Here is a 20,221-nt window from a genome sequence, read left to right as displayed (position 1 = left end):
AAGTTGAACAACACTAAATCTAGTTTTTTATAAAATATTCACTATGTACATTAAGATGACTACATTAGCATATCTATAGACTGGAACGAGATGATCGTTCCTCTTTAAAATACAGAATGCCTAAAGAGGTTATATAAGGGCAGCAATCTCTGGTTGCTTAGCAATAGTCTCTGGTGACCTAACAGCAGTCTCTGGTCACTTAGCATGACAGCAGTCTCTGGTAGCTTGACAGCAATCTCTGGTAGCTTAGTGAAAGTTTCTGGAAGCTTAACAGAAGTCTCTGGTAACTTGGCAGTAGTCTTTGGTAGCTTAGCTGTAGTCTCTGGTAGCTTGACTGTAGTCTCTGGTAGTTTGGCTGCAGTCTCTGGCAGCTTGGTGGAACTCCCTTGTTGCTTGCCAGCAGTCTCTGGTAGCTTGGCAGCAGTCTCAGGTAGCTTGACAGCAGTCTCTGGTAGCTTAGTAGTAGTCTCTGGTAGCTTGACAGCAGTCTCTGTTAGCTTGACAGCAGTCTCTGGTAGCTTAGTGGAAGTCTCTGGTAGCTTGACAGAAGTATCTGGTAGCTTAGTGGAAGTCCTTGGTAGCTTGGCAGAAGTCTGTGGTAGCTTGACCGCAGTCTCTGGTAGCTTAGTGGAAGTCTCTGGTAGCTTGACAGAAGTATCTGGTAGCTTAGTGGAAGTCCTTGGTAGCTTGACCGCAGTCTCTGGCAGCTTGACCGCAGTCTCTGGTAGCTTGGCCGCAGTCTCTGGTAGTTTGGCCGCAGTCTCTGGTAGCTTGGCCGTAGTATCTGGTAGCTTGGCTGTAGTCTCTGGTAGCTTAACAGCAGTCTCTGGTAGCTTAGTGGAAGTCTCTGGTAGCTTAGTGGAAGTCTCTGGTAGCTTGACAGAAGTCTATGGTAGCTTGACAGCAGTCTCGGGTAGCTTAGTGGAAGTCTCTGGTTGCTTAGTGGAAGTCTCTGGTAGCTTGACAGAAGTCTATGGTAGCTTGACAGAAGTCTATGGTAGCTTGACAGAAGTCTTTGGTAGCTTGACCGCAGTCTCTGGCAGCTTGGCAGTAGTCTCTGGTAGCTTGACGGTAGTCTCTGGTAGCTTGGTGGCAGTCTCTTCTAGCTTGGCAGAACTCCTTAGTTGCTTAGCAGCAGTCTCTGGTAGCTAAACATCAATCTCTGCTTTTTTTATGTGTGTACTCAGCGCTGTCTAAACATAAAGTGCTTAATATTTGTCTCTATTCATTATTTGTGCAGAAACATAATATTTAAATCGCAATACATAATACTTTTAGAAAATTAAAGTGCAATCAGTGCAAAAAATGTCCATGAACAATAATAAGTCCTTTAAAGTGCTGGTTATCTTATTCTTCCAGTGCCAGTATGTTCCAACAAGTGCCATTGTGCTCCCCTCCTTATGTGCCTTTACTCACCAACTAGTGATGAGTTAAACGCCTGTCTTTCAAAAATAATCCTCCAGTGGCAAAAAATGTTTTTTTCTTTCTTTTGTGACTCCGGCAGGTAGGTCAAAGAACCACATATGAGTGTAGGGAGATAGAATCAGGAGAAATCCATAGTGCAATTATGGTTTTATTGTTAAAAAACATATAAAAGCCAATTGCGCACTTTCCAAAACTCTCCTCTTGCATGTGAGCATGTAATGACATCGTTCTGGAATTCAAAAGTCGCAGTTTGCGTTCCGAAGAGCGGAGGTGACATAACCAGAAGTATACACCTGCTTAATGCATTTTGCTCCACCCATGAAGAGCCCTCATAGAGATACATATTAAGCACTTTATGGTAAGACAGCGCTGGGTACACACATAAAAGTACCTAAGAAGAACATACACCTTACATCCCAGCAGCAGTCTTGTAAACGCATTCCACACACTACATAGAGCGGGGATCACAATATTTTAATAGCAACCTCCGGTTGCTTGGAAAAGTCTCTGATAGCTTGGTATCAATCTCTGGTCACTTAGCAGAAGCCTCTGGTAGCTCAACAGCAGTCTCCTAGAAGCTTAGCGGAAGTCCATGGTAGCTTGACAGAAGTATCTGGATGATTGGCAGCCATCTCTGTTAGCTTGGCAATAGTCTTTGGGAGCTTTCAGAAATCTTTGGTAGCTTGGCGGAACTCTGTGGTTTCTTGGTAGCAGACTTTCATAGCTTGACAGCAGTCTCTGGTAGCTAGAAAGCAGTCTCTGCTAGCTTGGTGGCAGTCTCTAGTCATTTGGCAGAAGCCTCTGGTAGCTTGAAAGCAGTCTCTGGTAGCTTGGTGGCAGTCTCTTGTCATTTGGCAGAAGCCTCTGGTAGCGTGAAAGCAGTCTCTGATAGCTTGGTGGCAGTCTCTAGTCATTTGGCAGGAGCCTCTGGTAGCTTGGTGGCAGTCTCTAGTCATTTGGCAGGAGCCTCTGGTAGCTTGGTGGCAGTCTCTAGTCATTTGGCAGAAGCCTCTGGTAGCTTGGTGGCAGTCTCTAGTCATTTGGCAGAAGCCTCTGGTAGCGTGAAAGCAGTCTCTGGTAGCTTGACGGAAGTGTCTGGTCACTTGGCAGCAGTCTCTAATAATTTGGTGACAGTCTTTGGTCAGCAATCTTCTCTATTTTGTAACAGCAGTTAGCTAGAACACTAAACACATCAGTGGACTCAAGGACTCATGACCATTAAAAACTCTGTTCTGTTGGTGGCTTAAAGTGAACCTGGGATTTGCCCACGCCGTATATTATATCCAGGTTCCCAACAGTATATCCTTACCTTCTTTTTAGTCCCCACTGCTCCATCCATACGCTGAAAGCAATATCCGGTTTAAGTTACAAGTCATGAGAGTTGTAGCTCAACCAGGGCTTTGGACTCTCTGTAAGACAGTGATGATTGACTCAGCTCCGTCACATTGAGGAGACTACATTATACTATGGGGTTGGTTTACTAAAGTTGACTGTGCACTTTGCAAAGTGCAGTTGCTCCAGGACTTAAATGCGGCAAAGCTTCATTTTGCAAAGAATACCCAATTATTTGCAAGCTTTTTGATTGGATGATGGAAGTCAGCAGAGCTTCTGCTCATTTATTAAGCTCTGGAGCAACTGCTCTTGCAGAGAATAACTGCACTTTGCAAAGAGCACAGCCTACTTGCCTTTAGTAAATCAATCCCTATATTCCCCTTGGACTCCAGGTGCTGGACAGAGCGAAAGAAAGGTTTGTTCTGATATATGGGGTTGTTAAAGCAAACTTGTCCCTCTACCCTGAATTAGAAAAGCACCTTCTGACTTCTTGACTCCAGTGATAAAACGTCTTTGTCTGTTGCACTTTCCAAGAGGATAGAAAAGCTGGTTGGCTGTTATGGGCTGCTATGGGCCACACAGGCAGCATATTATTCTGGCACATTGAAAAATGAGATCTATAGTTCAGAACGGTTAAATCATTGGCGGCATGAATGCTACATTTAGCCCATAGATTATTGATGTCATCCTCATATTTCTCTCCCTTGCTGGGCATGGGAAGAGGCTGGCAGTGTACGTATCCGCTGGCAGTCTACGTATCTTGCATGTACTTGCCTAGCAGCGAGCAGTTTGTCTAATCAAGAGATTAGCTCGTTCACAGTGCTGGATGCAGGTCTGATTACATCATATGGTAGTAATGGCAGCTAAATTAGTGACATGTTGGGGAAGCTTGCCCAGTGCACTTGGCACCATCCCAGGCAGCTCTCCATGCCAAGTACCCAGGCTGCCTGTACAGTCCCAGCTCCTGATCAGCCGGGGAATGTTCTTCTGATGTGCAACGTGATGGCCTTTGTTGGCACAGTGCATTGCTGGAAACCTTTTTTTTTTTTTTTTTTCGGTTCAAAGTTGCAGGGCTGTCATTTTCTTTAAGACTGTTACATATGAACCATAACCATTGTATGGTATGTCAAAAATAAACAATTTATAATAACAAAAATTAAAAGTAACTATTTAGATATCCACCAAACCGTCACTACAATAAAAAAAAAGACAATGTTGTCCCACTAAAACACAGAAAGCCAAGACCACTATCAAATAGCCTTCCCATATTACACCAGTATACTGAAATGAAATTTAAGTCAACTACACAGCAGTCATAGATGTATCCATAAGCTCTGCAGGGGTTAGTGTGGCAGGTCTGGTTCTGCATTCCCTTTCCAGGTCAGTAACACATTGATGGAAATTTACTAAAACTGGAGCGTGCAAAATCTGGTGCAACGCCACATAGAAACCAATCAACTTCCACATTTTAGGCCCCTTTCACACAGGCGGACCGTTTAGATCCGCCTGTCCGTTTTTTTGGCGGAGCTGAACGGTCCCCCCATGCATCTCTGTGGGGCATCGGATGTCAGCGGAGACATGTCCGCTGACACCCGATACGATCCGTCAAATCTGGACGGATGGAAACCCTATTTTCCATCCGTCCAGCGGATGGGATCGGATGGGATCGAATGAGAACGGACCGATGGTCCATTCCCAACCGATTCCCCCATAGAGATCTATGGGGCTGTGACAGCTGTGTCTCCGTACATAGTGCGGAGAACAGCTGTCATTCTCCTGCTCAGCGGGGGATCGGCTGCTCGATCCCCCGCTGAGAAAAACGGAATCCGTCCGACGGACCGATAGTGTGAAAGGAGCCTTATTGTCAAAGCTTAATTGAAAAAGCTGAGGTTAGAAGCTGTGGGGCTACAATGAACAGCTGCACCTGATTCTGAGTGCTCCATTGATCCTCAAGGGGTCAATGGTGGAAAAACACCAACAACGCCGTCTCCCTTATTTCTGTATAGACAGTTTATCATTTAATATGCAATATTTCACGTGCTATAATCACAGTGCACAGGAGAACAAGCTGACTGTTGTTTTTTTTGCCCCTGCACAGGATGGGACTCTGGAGCTGATCTTCGCTGCCCATGCCACCACCGCCAGTGCTAGCACATCGCTTATCATGCAGCTGCTGAAGCATCCAGCTGTTTTGGAGAAGCTGAGGGAAGAGCTGCGCAGCAATGGGATCCTGCACAACGGCTGTGTCTGTGAAGGGGCGCTACGTGTGGACACCATTACCACCCTCCCTTACCTGGACTGCGTCATCAAAGAGCTGCTGCGGCTTTACAGCCCAGTCTCTGGGGGCTACCGGACCGTGCTGCAGACCTTTGAGCTGGACGTGAGTATTTATCGTTAACTGTCTGGGCTTGGGTTAAACAAGATCTTTTAATTTTAAAAGTGTCAGGGAGACTGGTGATTTTATTCATTGAGGAAAGAAACTGCTCAGGCTTGCTCCACTCTGAGGCAAATGGGATGGCCACACACCGGGATCGGAAATCCACCAAACCCAGTCACAGGAACTGGGAACAATTGTTAATGCGTTTCATGCTAAACTGCGCTTAATCAGTTATGGTTATGATTAAGTGCAGTTTAATGTGAATGCGTTCACATTTGTTCCCAGCTCCTGTGACTGTGTTTGATGGATTTTACTGCAATACGAATTTCTACTTGGATTATTTGGTGTTGGGTACCTACCTGGAGCTGTGCATCTACTTTTCAGGCTTGCTCCACTCTTGGTCCAAAGAACAGTAATGACTTCATGATGATAGGCAATCCTCATAGAACGTCACTGCACCATCCTTATATATTAGGAAAATTGATAGTGTATTCGCATTGGAGCTATGAGGTTCACATCCACCGGGAGATAAGCAACTCCTAGGAACCTCTGGAGGAACCTTAATATTCTGTAGAATCCTGGTTGAGAATGGCAGGCGTAGAGTCATAAACAGTTGTATGGATTTCCTTTGCCACTGTCCCACCTCGTGCTTTAGACTATTGGTGATGATCACAACAGTTGTGAAGCCCATTCTAAACTCTTTGCTTACATCTAATGGCACTTTTCCACTGCAAGTACCGGCTCGGCTCTACTCTGCCCTGCTTGGCCCGGTTTGCTTTTCCACTGCTGGTACCGCATGGTACGGTGTTGGAACGGTTCGGTACGGTACGGCATGGTTTGCTTTTCCACTAAAGTAGTACTAAAGTTAAGTGGGTGGGATAACAACGGGGTGGGTGGGATTCTCTGACCAATCAGTGGCTAGTAGTGACTGCATGCAAAGGATTGTGGGATATGGTACCGAGTATGGTACCTCTTGGAACCACAATCGAGGTGGTACTGTTTTTGACAGCCGTACCGTTCGGTTCCATGCAGTGGAAAAGCGACGCGGTACCGTACCGAACCGTTCCTACACCGTACCATGCGGTACCAGCAGTGGAAAAGCACAAAAGCGAGCCGAACCGTTCGGTTCCATGCAGTGGAAAAGCGCCATAAGTACCTTCTACTCACACCCTTCGCTAATTGCACTCTTCATCTTATATATTGTAGAATAGGTACTATATAGGTACAGTATATGCACAAACCAAACCGATAATGAAAATACCAACCAAATGGTTTTCTTTGTATTTACCTAGAGCAGCTTTGTTAAAAAATAGATTTTAAAGTACCATAGAGCTTTGAATTTTAGCGAGTGAATTTTTACTAACAGAAATGTTATATCTTAACTTTCTAGGGATGCCAGATCCCCAAAGGATGGAGTGTCTTATACAGCATCCGGGACACTCACGACACGGCTCCGGTCTTCAAGGATGTTGATGTCTTTGACCCAGACCGCTTTGGGAAAGACCGTACAGAAGACAAAGACGGCAGGTTTCATTATTTGCCGTTTGGTGGCGGAGTACGGAACTGTTTGGGCAAACAGTTGGCCAAGCTTTTCTTGAAGACCTTGGCCATTGAGTTGGCCAGCATGAGCAGGTTTGAGCTAGCCACCAGAACTTTCCCAAAAGTCTTACCGGTGCCGGTGGTCCATCCAGCTGATGAACTAAAGGTCAGATTTTATGGACTAGATTCCAACCAAAATGAAATTGTGACGGAAACAGAAGCAATGCTTAGTGCAACTGTGTAGCCATCAAGGCCTTCAATATCCTTTCCCCGAAAAAAACAAAAACAAAACAAACTGGGACACAAGCACACAGTCAAAATCAAAGCTAGATGGTAACAAGAAAGAAAAATATATCCACGAACAATACTAACTTATGTATACCGAGCCACCAAACCGTGACTATATCTCTGTGGAATGTTTAACTTAAATATATTAACATATATACATTAAGTGACAAAAAAAGCTGATCCAGGTCCTATCTTCATGAATCCTGCTGCAGAAAAGGACACCTGGAGATCACTGGCTGGGCAAGGACTTCACTTAAGGAATTTTGGAGAGCTGGTGGATCTCCTTTTTCGAGGGATTCTTGGGTGGTCTCCCAATGTTTACAAGACCTACCCCATGTTGTTGCTTTCTTGTCTGTACTCCAGAAGTTGTTTTCAGTGTTACACATATCAGTGATACCAGGGTTTCCTACTCTTGTTTATATACCTGCCTTATTTTGTTTTCTTCGAGATTAAAAAAAAAAAAAAGACAAAAAAAAAAAAAAGCTTTCCAAGAAAAGCTTGCAATGACGGGTCATAATATTGAGTGTTCTTTAGCATGCTAGCAGTCACAGAATTTACAATATGATCATAGAAGTAAGTTGACATCTAGATTGGATGACCCAACTAAAGCACTGGAAACAGAACGTGTGTTTTTTCCAGCCAGATAGTAGATTGAGGTGAAACTAAAGGTGGACACCACTTATAGATAATCCTATCTTATTCACATACCTTCATGAGCAAAATGGTTGGGCTGGTCCTTGGCCAATCTATTCTCAGCTAGAGATCAAAGCAATCTATGATAGTGGCAGTGCCTTTAGGACCAGTGAACAGGCAAAAAAAAGCATCATTGCAAAGGTCTTTGATGTCATTGTCTGTACTGGAATTTTATGGTTGTTTGTTTTCTTGCCATGGTGAGCCCACCTGAATCTAGCGAATGACAATACATACATTTCAGTTTCATTTCTAATTCTTTTGTGTATAATGGCTCGTTTCCACTGAGCGGTACGGTACGATTCGGTTCGGTACAGTACACTATTTATGCCGTTTCCATTGTGAATGGTACCCTAATTCCGAACTGTACCGTACCACTTTTTTGGGACCCTTTCGTTGGGGTACCAAGCACATTAGTACCGTACCAACAGGGTAGAGCTACACTCTGCAGAACTTTGATTGGTTGACAGAGAATCGTCTATTACAGCTTTCCGGCTACACCACGCCTATCATGAAAGTACTATTGGCAGTGGAAACGCAAGGTGTACCGTTCCGAACCGTACTGTACTGAACCGAACCGTACCGTACCACTCAGTGGAAACGAGGCCTAACTGTCTTTAAATTAGAGGCCAGTGCCTTAATTTAGCAAGGTCTACTCTTCTTTCTTAATAGACAGACCCTTACATTCCCTTAAATCCGTCCACAAGTCGTGAGCCAGCACTTGGTCTGCTTTCCTTAACTTTCTTGCGCATTCCCTTGGGGTCCCCCGTATTGTTTTTATTAACCATTTTCCTGATGGTCAGTGGCCTTTGTTTAGAGTACAAGACCATCGGATGTATTTTTTTAAACATTGTTTTATATGAGCTACATCATTTTCTTTGACAACGTTGGCCATAGTCTAGTAGACATTTAGTGGACCAGATTTGGGTGAAATGTCTATAAATATAAAGTTGTATGATCACGTCAGTACTTGTAATAGAAAACTGTGCATATTGTTGTTTAAATGACCTACCAGACCCAACAATTTGTCAACAGAAAATTGCTAACATTCTTTTGAGAAGGTCTGGAAATCCAGTTGGCTAGTCAACCAGTGTTGACCTATCAATAAAGACTCACATATATTCCACACACGGTCCATACCATACTTCAAAAGATGTGTGCAATTTAATGATTTATGTCATTCTGCCCCCTGATAAGTGTAACTGTTTCTCTTGGCTCTTGGGTTCCATGCGACCAGGGGCGGACTGACCATTTGGGGATTAGGGCACTGCCCGAGGGCCCAGGGTCAGTAGGGGGCCCCATGAGAGGCTACACACTACAGAAAGAAGCCAGGACCTTCCATGCAGGCTATGCTGTGGTAGATATTTAAATGCCCACTCTATGCGGCTGAGCTGCAATTTGTAGGTGGGGCTTTGTGTGGCTTGAGTGTGGACACAGGGGGCCCCATGATCTCTGATTGCCCGGGGGCCCCATGAGTTGTCAGTCCACCCCTGCATGCGACCATACTAAAATTGAATTGAGACATCTCAAAATCTGTAAATCAATTTTTGCCAGTCCCAATTCATTGCATTGGTCATCGATTATCTAGTCTTGCTTATTGATTGTAGGAATTTTAAATTTATACATGGCAAAATCTTTGCTACAACGTATATATAGATCTTTACATTTTGATATTGTTACACTCAAACATAAAACAATACATATATATTATTCCTATCAGACAAGCACTTGATTTGTTTGTGGCGGAGGTGTTAATAAATTATTTAATTTGCCTTTTTTTTTTTTTTTTTTTACAACTGAACTTTTTTTTTATTTTGCCTGAAATGTATTTTTTTCAGTTTTTTTTTTTTTTTTTTTTGGTATTTCTTTTTCTCTCTTTTCCTGGTCTTTTATACTTAAAATAAACCATTAGCTCTTGTAGGATTACACCTGAAATTAATTTCATGTGGATATGTTGTTATCTAATAATACAGTAAGCTAGATTATAAAGAAAAAAAAAATAAGGCTAGATTTTAGGTGGAATATGTAAGTCACTGGAGTGCAACTTTTTACACTACCCTGTGTATTATTTATATACTATTTATTCACTATATTAAAAAAAAAAGTAAATAAATGAAAATACAGGTTGGGTGAAACTTATCTTTGTGCTAACTGTCATGTTGTAAAGAGGCACAGTTAGCAGTTTTGACTCATAAGCTGATTACCAGGGGATTTCTTTGTATTTCAATGTTCAAAATCTCACCTCTAAATGTTTACCGTAAAAAAAAAAAAAAAAAAAAATCTCTGCTCATTCAGTGAATTTATTCATTGCAAGAGGTGAGTGAATTATAAATAAGGACCAAACTCTACAAAGAGCTCAGAGGTCAGACCTTTAACATATACGTCTACATAAATCTGTAGAGATACACCTATCTATATAGTTTTATAAGATATATATTTATCATAAAATAGGTGCGCAAGTGTGCTGAATGCTCTTTTTCACCACTTTAATGCCTCAGATAAGCTGCCACAGTCAGCTGTTTGCCGGATGCCGGCAAATAGCGTTAAATCCCAAATTGAGCTTTCCGACATTTCTTAAAAAATAATTCTATCACTTGCCATGTAATGATTCATGCAGCAAAAAGCATCATGGTCCTGCAATAGATTTGCAGATTAAGCACTTTGAATGTCACATTTTTGTTTTCATTCGTGCAGTCCATGGACTAATTCTCGATAATATTTTATACACGACCTTAGCTGGCTTTTTTTTTTTTTCTCTTCGACTTTATAAAATATTACAAGGGTATTTTTGTTATAATTCAAATAGATATTTAGTATGACGTTTGCCCCTTTCTCGTTGTTAAATAATTATTTAGTAAAGCGTGGGTTTCCCGATATTTGTAAACAATGTCCAGATATTAATATGTTTATATTAGCAGACATTTTTAATATTAAGAGAAGCACTTGCTATTATTATTATATATTTTTTTTTTGTTTGTATGAGTTGTTGCCCAATTATTTTTTTTTTTTCAATGTCATGTGGTTTCTGATGTATGTATATAATATTATGTGTCATATATTAAAATTAATGTTGTGTATTTTGTGATCCTTAAAATAATCAGTACAACAATTTTATAGAATTCAATAATAAAAAAAAAAAACAAAGAGAGGAAGGTGTGGTTTGTATTTCTTTTTTTTTTTTTTTTTTGCACCTCATGGTTTTCCTAATTATTGAGTGTCTGCACAATTTAAGTTAGAAGTCTCCCAGAACTTACCAAATGCCAGCGGAAATTACCGTAGCTAAATGCTTAATATATCTACAGTCAGCATTCACATTAATGGCACACTTCAATATCCTGCAATGTGACTTAAATGTATTTTATAAATAAAAGAATCACAAAAAAGGGCATACTTCTGTTAAAATTAGTGGAAATGTATATAGTATATATAAAAAAATTAAAATAAAATGTGTGTGTCTGTATGTGTGTGTATATATATATACATATATATATATATATATATATATATATATATATATATATATATATATATATATATGTGTGTGTATATATATATATATATATGTATATATATATATATATATATATATATATATATAGATATATATATATGTGTGTATATTTATATATATATATATATATATATATATATATATATATATATATATATATATCTATCTAGATATATATATATATATATATATATATATATATATATATATATATATATATATATATATACATATACACACACAATATCTCAGGAAAGTGAGTACACCCCTCACATTTTTGTAAATATTTTATTATATCTTTTCATGTGACAACACTGAAGAAATGACACTTTGCTACAATGTAAAGTAGTGAGTGTACAGCTTGTATAACAGTGTAAATTTGCTGTCCCCTCAAATAACTTAACACACAGCCATTATTGTCTAAACCGCTGGCAACAAAAGTGAGTACACCCCTAAGTAAAAATGTCCAAGTTGGGCCCAAAGTGGCAATATTTTGTGTGGCCACCATTATTTTCCAGCACTGCCTTAGGGCATGGAGTTCACCAGAGCTTCACAGGTTGCCACTGTAGTCCTCTTCCACTCCTCCATGATGACATCGTGGAGCTGCTAGATGTAAGAGACCTTGCACTCCTCCACCTTCTATTTTAGGATGCCCCACAGATGCTCAATAGGGTTTAGGCCTGGATACATGCTTGGCCAGTCCATCACCATGCTTGGGCAGTCCATCACCTTGGCCAGACCACTGCCTTGCTTATTTAGCATGGCAGTGGTTATCTTGGAGGTGTGTTTGGGGTCGTTATCATGTTGGAATACTGCCCTGCGGCCCAGACTCTGAAGGGAGGGGATCATGTTCTGCTTCAGTATGTCACAGTACATGTTGGCATTCATGGTTTCCTCAATGAACTGTAGCTCCCCAGTGCAGGCTCACTCATGCAGCCCCAGACCATGACACTCCCTCCACCATGCTTGACTGTAGGCAAGACACACTTGTCTTTGTACTCCTCACCTGGTTGCCACCACACACCATCTGACACCATCTGAACCAAATACGTTTATCTTGGTCTCCTTAGACTACAGGACATGGTTCCAGTGATCCATGTCCTTAGTCTGCTTGTCTTCAGCAAACTGTTTGTGGGCTTTCTTGTGCATCATCTTTAGAAGAAGCTTTCTACTGGTACGACAGTCATGCAGATCAATTTGATGCAGTGTGCGGTGTATGGTCTGAGCACTGACAGACTGACCCCCATCTTTTCAACCTCTGCAGCAATGCTGGCAGCACTCATACGTCTATTTCCCAAAGACAACCTCTGGATATGATGCTGAGCATGTGCACTCGACTTCTTTGGTTGACCATGGCGAGGTCTGTTCTGAGTGGAACCTGTCCTGTTAAACCACTGTATGGTCTTTGCCACCGTGCTGCAGCTCAGTTTCAGGGTCTTGGCAATCTTCTTATATCCTAGGCTATCTTTATGTAGAGAAACAATGTTTTTTTCTGATCCTCAGAGAGTTCTTTGCCATGAGGTGTCATGTTGAACGTCCAGTGACCAGTATGAGGGAGTGAGAGCGATGACACCAAATTTAACACACCTGCTCCCCATTCACACCTGAGACCTTGTAACAATAACGAGTCACATGACACCGGGGAGGGAAAATGGGACATTCTCACTTAGGGGTGTACTCACTTTTGTTGCCAGCAGTTTAGACATTAATGGCTATGTGTTGAGTTATTTTGAGGGGACAGCAAATTTACACTGTTATACAAGCTGTACACTCACTACTTTACATTGTAGCAAAGTGTCATTTCTTCAGTGTTGTCACATAAAAAATATAATAAAATATTTACAAAAACGTGAGGGGTGGACTCACTTTTGGGAGATACTCTATATATATATACTGCTCAAAAAAAATTAAAGGAACACTTTGAAAACACATTAGATCTCAGTGGGGTAAAAATCTCATGCTGGATATCTATACTGGTATGGACTGGGTAGTGTGTTAGGATCTATACTGGTATGGACTGGGTAATGTGTCAGGATCTATACTGGTATGGACTGGGTAATGTGTCAGGATCTATACTGGTATGGACTGGGTAATGTGTTAGGCTCTATACTGGTATGGACTGGGTAATGTGTTAGGATCTATACTGATATGGACTGGGTAATGTGTCAGGATCTATACTGGTATAGACTGGGTAATGTGTCAGGATCTATACTGGTATGGACTGGGTAATGTGTTAGGATCTATACTGGTATGGACTGGGTAATGGGTTAGGAAGGAAAGTATGCCACATTGTTTGATGGAAATGAAAATTATCAACCTACTGTGGGCTGAATTCAAAGACACCCGAAAATCAAAGTGAAAAAATGATGCAGCAGGCTGGTCCATTTTACTGAAATTTCATTGCAGCAACTCAGAATGGTACTCAGTAGTTTGTATGGCCCCCATGTGCTTGTATGCATGCCTGACAACATCGGGGCATGTTCCTAATGAGACGACCGATTATGTCCTGGGGTATTTCCTCCCAGATCTGGACCAGGGCATCACTGAGCTCCTAAACAGACTGAGGTGCAACCAAGCAGTGTCAGATGGACTGAAACATAATGTCCCAGAGGTGTTCTATTGGATTTAGGTCAGGTGAGCATGGGGACCATTCAATGGTATCAATTCCTTCATCCTCCAGGAACTGGCATCATACTCTCGCCACATGAGACCGGGCATTGACATGCAGCGGAAGGAACCCAGGACCGACTGCACCAGCGTAGGGTCTGATAATGGGTCCAAGGATTTCATACCAATGCCTAATGGCAGTCAGGGTGCCATTGTCTAGCCTGTAGAGGTCTGTGTGTCCCTCCATGGATATGCCTCCCACTGATACCAATGATGGGGCACAATTCTTCCCACTGATACCAATGATGGGGCACAATTCTTCCCACTGATACCAATGATGGGGCACAATTCTTCCCACTTATACCAATGATGGGGTACTATTCCTTCCACTGACATCAACGATGGCGCACTATTCATGTTATGTGTTGAACATTTTGTTCTCTTTTTTGTTGCTGTTTTGTTTTTGTTTTTTTGGGAAGGAGAGGAGGTGTGATGTTTGTGCAGTATAACTGTGACCTTTCCCCTTTTCTCCTGATGCATGATGGGGAAGGGGCTGTACCAGGAAGTCAGACACAGTGTGTGGAGCCTGGAAGCAGCAGCATGGTACAGAGAAGAGATTACATCTGTTAGGAACAGAAGCTGTTATATTATGACTCCTCATGTCAGCATGTCTCTGAGTGAGTAATAAAGCTCTCCTGGTTAAGAAGTAAATCCAGCCTGTGTGTAACTTGCTGAGCAGATACTGGCAGCATTGCTAGCAACACCCTCGTGTCTAAGGGACATAACAGTGGACATAACAATGCAAATAATTTCATTAGCGCAGGCATAGGGTTCTACTACTTTCACACCTATATGTGTGTATGTGTATATATACATACATGTGTGTGTGTATATATACCCCTATACAGAAGTTCAGATGTTATGCCTGCCTCCAAAGACGCCCAAAAAATGCCCAAAAAAGCACCTGCAACAAAAACGCCCAGGTGTGTTGTTGCAGGCATTTTTTTGGGCATTTTTTGGGCGTCTTTGGAGGCAGGCATAACATCTGAACTTCTGTATAGGGGTATATATACACACACACATATATGTATATATACACATACACACATATACAGTAGGTGTGATAGAAGCGGAGCCCTATGCCTGCAAATAATTTCATTAGCGTAGCCATAGGGTTCTACGCATAAGTAGGTTCTGCTACTTTCACACCTATATATGTGTATGTGTATATATACATATGTGTGTGTGTATATATACCCCTATACAGAAGTTCAGATGTCATGCCTGCCTCCAAAGACGTCCACATAAAAGCCCAATAAACGCCTGCAACAAAAACGGCCAGGTGTGAAAGGAGCGGAGCCACTACCCCGCTCTATTGCAATTCTAATACAAACAATCTTTTTTCTATGGCGGTCACCCTGACATGGAAGGATTTTGTCACCCTGCCATAGCAGTCAGAGCCAGTTCACCCTACACTACACTACGGTCACCCTGACACCTAACACTTTCCCTACAGAAACTATATTATTGAATCTAACTATAGTGGTATATAGTACCCTAACTACACTAGATATCCCTTTCCTCACACTAATAATTGCTAAATGACACTTTTGCAGCAGGAGTAACAGAACTGCTTCCACTCTCTTCCACAGCCCCTGTATTACAGTGCTAGCGATTTGGCGGGGCTATGTTATATACTGGGGGGCGTATTCACTACTGATTGGCCTCTGGACCCCCTAGTCACTCCATTCACATTCCTAGCATCCTCCTGCCCCCTCAATTGGCTTTTACTGATGGTTCTGGTCCAATCACGGGCTTTTAAAGCCCAGTTCCTGTCCCATTGCATTTTGGTCAGTTCTGGTTGCCGAATTCCAAACTTTTTCAGCAAAAAGTTCGGAATTCGGCCGAATTTCGAACAGTCAATGTTCAGGTCGAACCGATGGTCGACCCGAACCGTTCGATCATCCCTATTCACCACAAGATGTAAACCATTGGTGAGCCTCAAAAACAGGAAGGCCAGATTAGAGTTTGCCAAACAACATCTAAAAAAGCCTTCACAGTTCTGGAACAACATCCTATGGACAGATGAGAGACCAAGATCAACTTGTACCAGAGTGATGGGAAGAGAAGAGTATGGAGAAGGAAAGGAACTGCTCAAGATCCAAAGCATACCACCTCATCAGTGAAGCATGGTGGTGGTAGTGTCCTGGCGTGGGCATGTATGGCTGCCAATGGAACTGGTTTTCTTGTATTTATTGATGATGTGACTGCTGACAAAAGCAGCAGGATGAATTCCGAAGTGTTTCGGGAAATATTATCTGCTCATATTCAGCCAAATGCTTCAGAACTCATTGGACGGCGCTTCACAGTGCAGATGGACAATGACCCGAAGCATACTGCGAAAGCAACCAAAGAGTTTTTTAAGGTAAAGAAGTGGAATGTTATGCAATGGCCAAGTCAATCACCTGACCTGAATCCGATTGAGCATGCATTTCACTTGCTGAAGACAAAACTGAAGGGAAAATGCCCCAAGAACAAGCAGGAACTGAAGGCAGTTGCAGTAGAGGTCTGGCAGAGCATCACCAGGGATGAAACCCAGCGTCTGGTGATGTCTATGCGTTCCAGACTTCAGACTGCAAAGGATTTACAACCAAGTATTAAAAAGTGAAAGTTTGATTTATGATTGTTAATCTGTCCCATTACTTTTGGTCCCTTAAAAAGTGGGAGGCACATATACAAACTGTTGTAATTCCTACACCATTCACCTGATTTGGATGTAAATACCCTCAAATTAAAGCTAAAAGTCTGCAGTTAAAGCACATCTTGTTTGTTTCATTTCTAATCCATTGTGGTGGTGTATAGAGCCAAAAAGATTAGAATTGTGTCCATGTCCCAATATTTATGGACCTGACTGTATATTTCACATATATATTATTTCCTACTTCCCATCCCTTTGCCTTTTATAAACAGCGGCAGGTTGGAGTGGTTATACCGGGTAGACATCTGCGGTTCGTTTCAAATTGAAATGCTGACACATTTTTCGTTAATTCGGAAATTTGGATGTTAAATGAAGCCGAAATACCAAACAAAAATTTTGGACATAATTTGAATAGTTTTCAAATCATCTTCTAATCGAATTCAAATACTTTTCATACAAATTTGAATTAAAAGAATATAATAGAATAGAAAATAGTAGAATAGAATATAATAAAGTAAAACAGAACAGAATACAAAATAAAAGCATGGAAAAAAATAGAGTAGAAAATAAAGGGATAGAATAAAAAATAAAGGAATAGAAAATAAAAGAGTAGAACAAATAGAATACAAAAGAATAGAATAGAGTAAAACAGAACAAAATAGACTAGAAAATAAAAGAATGGAATAAATAGAAAATAAAGGAATAGAGTAGCATAAAAAGAATAGACTAGAATAAAATAGAAAGAATATAATCATCTTCTGAAATTCAAATTTCAAATAGAATACATTTGAATTCAAATAGAAAAAAAAGAATAGAATAGCATAGAAAAGAATAGGATATAAAAAAAACAATATAATAGAATAAAATAGAAAGAATATAACTTTCTTCCGAAATTCTAATTATGAATATAATTATTTTGAAATCAAACAGAATAGAAAAGAATAGGCTAGAATGGAATAGAAAATAAAAGACTAAAATAGAATAGAATAGAAAAGAATAAAACAATAGAATAGAACTGAATAAAATTGAAAGAATATAACCATCTTTCAGAATTCAAATTTTGAATAGAATAAATTTGAATAGAATAGAACTAAATAGAATAGAAATAATAGAACGTAGTAGAATAGAAGAAACAATAGAATAGAATAGAATAAAATACAAAAGAATATAACTTTCTTCTGAAATTTGAATTTCGAAATATAATAAATTTGAATTTGAATAAAATAGAAAATAATAGATTAGAATAGAATAGAATAGAAAAGAAAAGAACAGAAAAAACAATAGAAAAAAATAGAATAAAATAGAAAAAGGAATGTAAACATCTTCCAGAAATTAATTTGTGTTGATTTTCTATTTGTTTGAAGGGTGCCCCATTATAACCCCAGCTCAGTAGTACCCCCACTTTGCAGATCCTCAGCTCACTAGTACCCCTGTGGAGCAAATCCCCAGCACATTAATATCCTTGTTCAGCAGATCCCCAGCTTATTAGTAAATTTGTTCAGCAGATTTCCTGCTCAGTAGTACCAACAGCTCTACTGATGTCCCACTCAGTATTAACCCCCACTCTCCTGATCCCCCACTCAGTATTATCTCCAAGCTCTGTTGAATCTCCCACTCAGTGGTAACCTCCAGCTCTGCTGATCCCCCACTCAATAGTAACCCCCAGCTCTGCTGATCCCCCACCTAGTAGTAACCCCCAGCTCTGCTGATCCCCCGCTCAGTAGTAACCCCCAGCTCGGCTGATCCCCCACTCGGTATTAACCCTCAGCTCTGCTGGTCCCCTGCTCAGTAGTAACCCCCAGCTCTGCTGATCCCCCACTCAGTAGTAACCCCCAGCTCTGCTGATCCCCCACTCAGTAGTAACCCCCAGCTCTGCTGATCCCCCACTCTGTAGTAACCCCCAGCTCTGCTGATCCCCCACTCAGTAGTAACCCCCAGCTCTGCTTATGCCTCACTCAGTAGTAACCCCCAGGTCTGCGGGGTTACTAGGTGACACTGATAGGCAGCACTGATATGCAGCACTGATGAGCACTGATAGACGGCTCTGATGGGCTCTGATAGGTGGCACTGATGGGCACTGATAGGCTGCACTGATGGGTACTGATCAGATGGCACTGATGAGAAGGCACTAATATGCAGCACTGATAGGCCACACTGATATGCGGCACTGATGAGCACTGATATGTGGCACTGGTGGGCTCTGATAGGTGGCACTGAGAGGCGGCACTGCTGGGCACTGATAGGCAGCACTGATATGCAGCACTGATGAGCACTGATAGGCGGTACTGATGGGCTCTGATAGGTGGCACTGATAGGCACTGATAGGTGGCACTTATGGGCACTGATAGGGGGCACGGATAGGCTGCACTGATGGGTGGCACTTTTGAGCAGGCACTGATGCACACTGATAGGCAACACCGAATGGCATTACTGATGTGCACTGATTAGCATCACTGCTGGAAACTGTTGGGGCTGCACTGATAACCAATTATTTTGCTTATCATGATGTCAGTGTAAGGCGAGGAATACCGATAACTGGCATTTCTTTGTTCACATGTGATCAACTGTGCTTGGACACAGCTGATCACACGAGGGAAATCGGCTCTTTACCGAGATCAGTGATGCATCAGAGACAGAGCGCACCACCAGTAGGAAGGCATCATATGACGTTTTCCCAGAACGAGAGAGCCACCTTGCGCCCGTCATTTCACTATACAGCAGGTGGGGGGGGGGGGTGGTTAATGAAGGGTGCTTTGATTGACTTTCTGAGTGCTTTAGAAAAACGTGTCCAATGCCACATTTTGAGGCAAGTGTAAAGGAGCCCTTAGGGTGAAGGTCGGCTTTAGTTACAGAACTAAATTCATTTGTGTAGCACAATTGATTGTGGAATCAACTCAAAACCATGCAATACCGGTACATTTTTGGATGGCCTAAGCCTAGAATTCCCCTTTAACATCCCTGCGTCATAAAATTCTGGAGCCGATCCCGTACTACTGGGCTCTGCATTCCTCCGTCTCGTAGAGGTATAGAGCATGCTGAACCGTGCCCAAACCCTCCCGGTCTATCCCTGTGCAAACACACCGCTGTTTACCCTCTTACAGCTCGCATTTTAATTACTATAACAGCAATTTTCCAAAAGATGTCTGACCGTCTCCCCCGGCACAAAGTGCCCGTTGTTCGAGCTGGCAGAGGGGCCGATGAGCTGAAGCTGTCTGGTGCCTGACCGCAGGCCTCAGATTCGGCTTCCCATTTTTCACGCTAGAACGATATGGAAAAGGAGCCGCATCTGGGCCGGTTCCAGGAGCAACAGAACCACAGCAGGTGCTCTCCTTCCCTGCTATTCTTGGACTTTCTCTCACCTTTCTCATTTTTTTTTTTTCCTGTCGAAACCCAATCTTTAATATCGTGGGTGTGTATGTGTGTGTGGGCGGGTGGACCAAGTCTTTTTCTTATACCAAAACCCTCAGAAATAAAGGACATTTTTTTTTTAACTTAACCACTTAAGCCCCGGAAGATTTTACCCCCTTCCTGACCAGGCCCTATTTTGCGATTCAGCACTGCGTGACTTTAACAGACAATTGCGCGGTCGTGCGACGCTGTACCCAAATGAAATTGACGTCCTTTTTTTCTCACAAACAGAGCTTTCTTTTGGTGGTATTTGATCACCTGTGCGATTTTTTTGATCATGCGCTATAAACAAAAAAAGAGCGACGATTTTGCAAAAATAACAATATTTTTCACATTTTTTTATATG

The 20,221-nt window shown here is 41.7% G+C and overlaps 1 protein-coding gene across 1 annotated transcript in view; it reads left to right on the top strand.

Annotated features, from left to right (window-relative positions):
* CYP26B1 (cytochrome P450 family 26 subfamily B member 1) overlaps nt 1-7,443 on the top strand; it is a 150,968-nt gene extending 143,525 nt beyond the window's left edge. The window contains exons 6-7 of the mRNA XM_082264402.1: nt 4,856-5,137; nt 6,525-7,443. Of these exons, the coding sequence (XP_082120528.1) occupies nt 4,856-5,137; nt 6,525-6,917 (675 nt within the window). The 3' untranslated portion in view covers nt 6,918-7,443. The remainder of the gene's footprint in view (nt 1-4,855; nt 5,138-6,524) is intronic.
* Nucleotides 7,444-20,221: the final 12,778 nt, after the last annotated feature.

Source organism: Pelophylax lessonae, assembly GCF_965119305.1.
Source record: "Pelophylax lessonae genome assembly, chromosome: 1".
NCBI lineage: Eukaryota > Metazoa > Chordata > Amphibia > Anura > Ranidae > Pelophylax > Pelophylax lessonae.
Note: the sequence above shows the minus strand (reverse complement) of the source record. Positions and strands in the feature narration are given on the sequence as shown.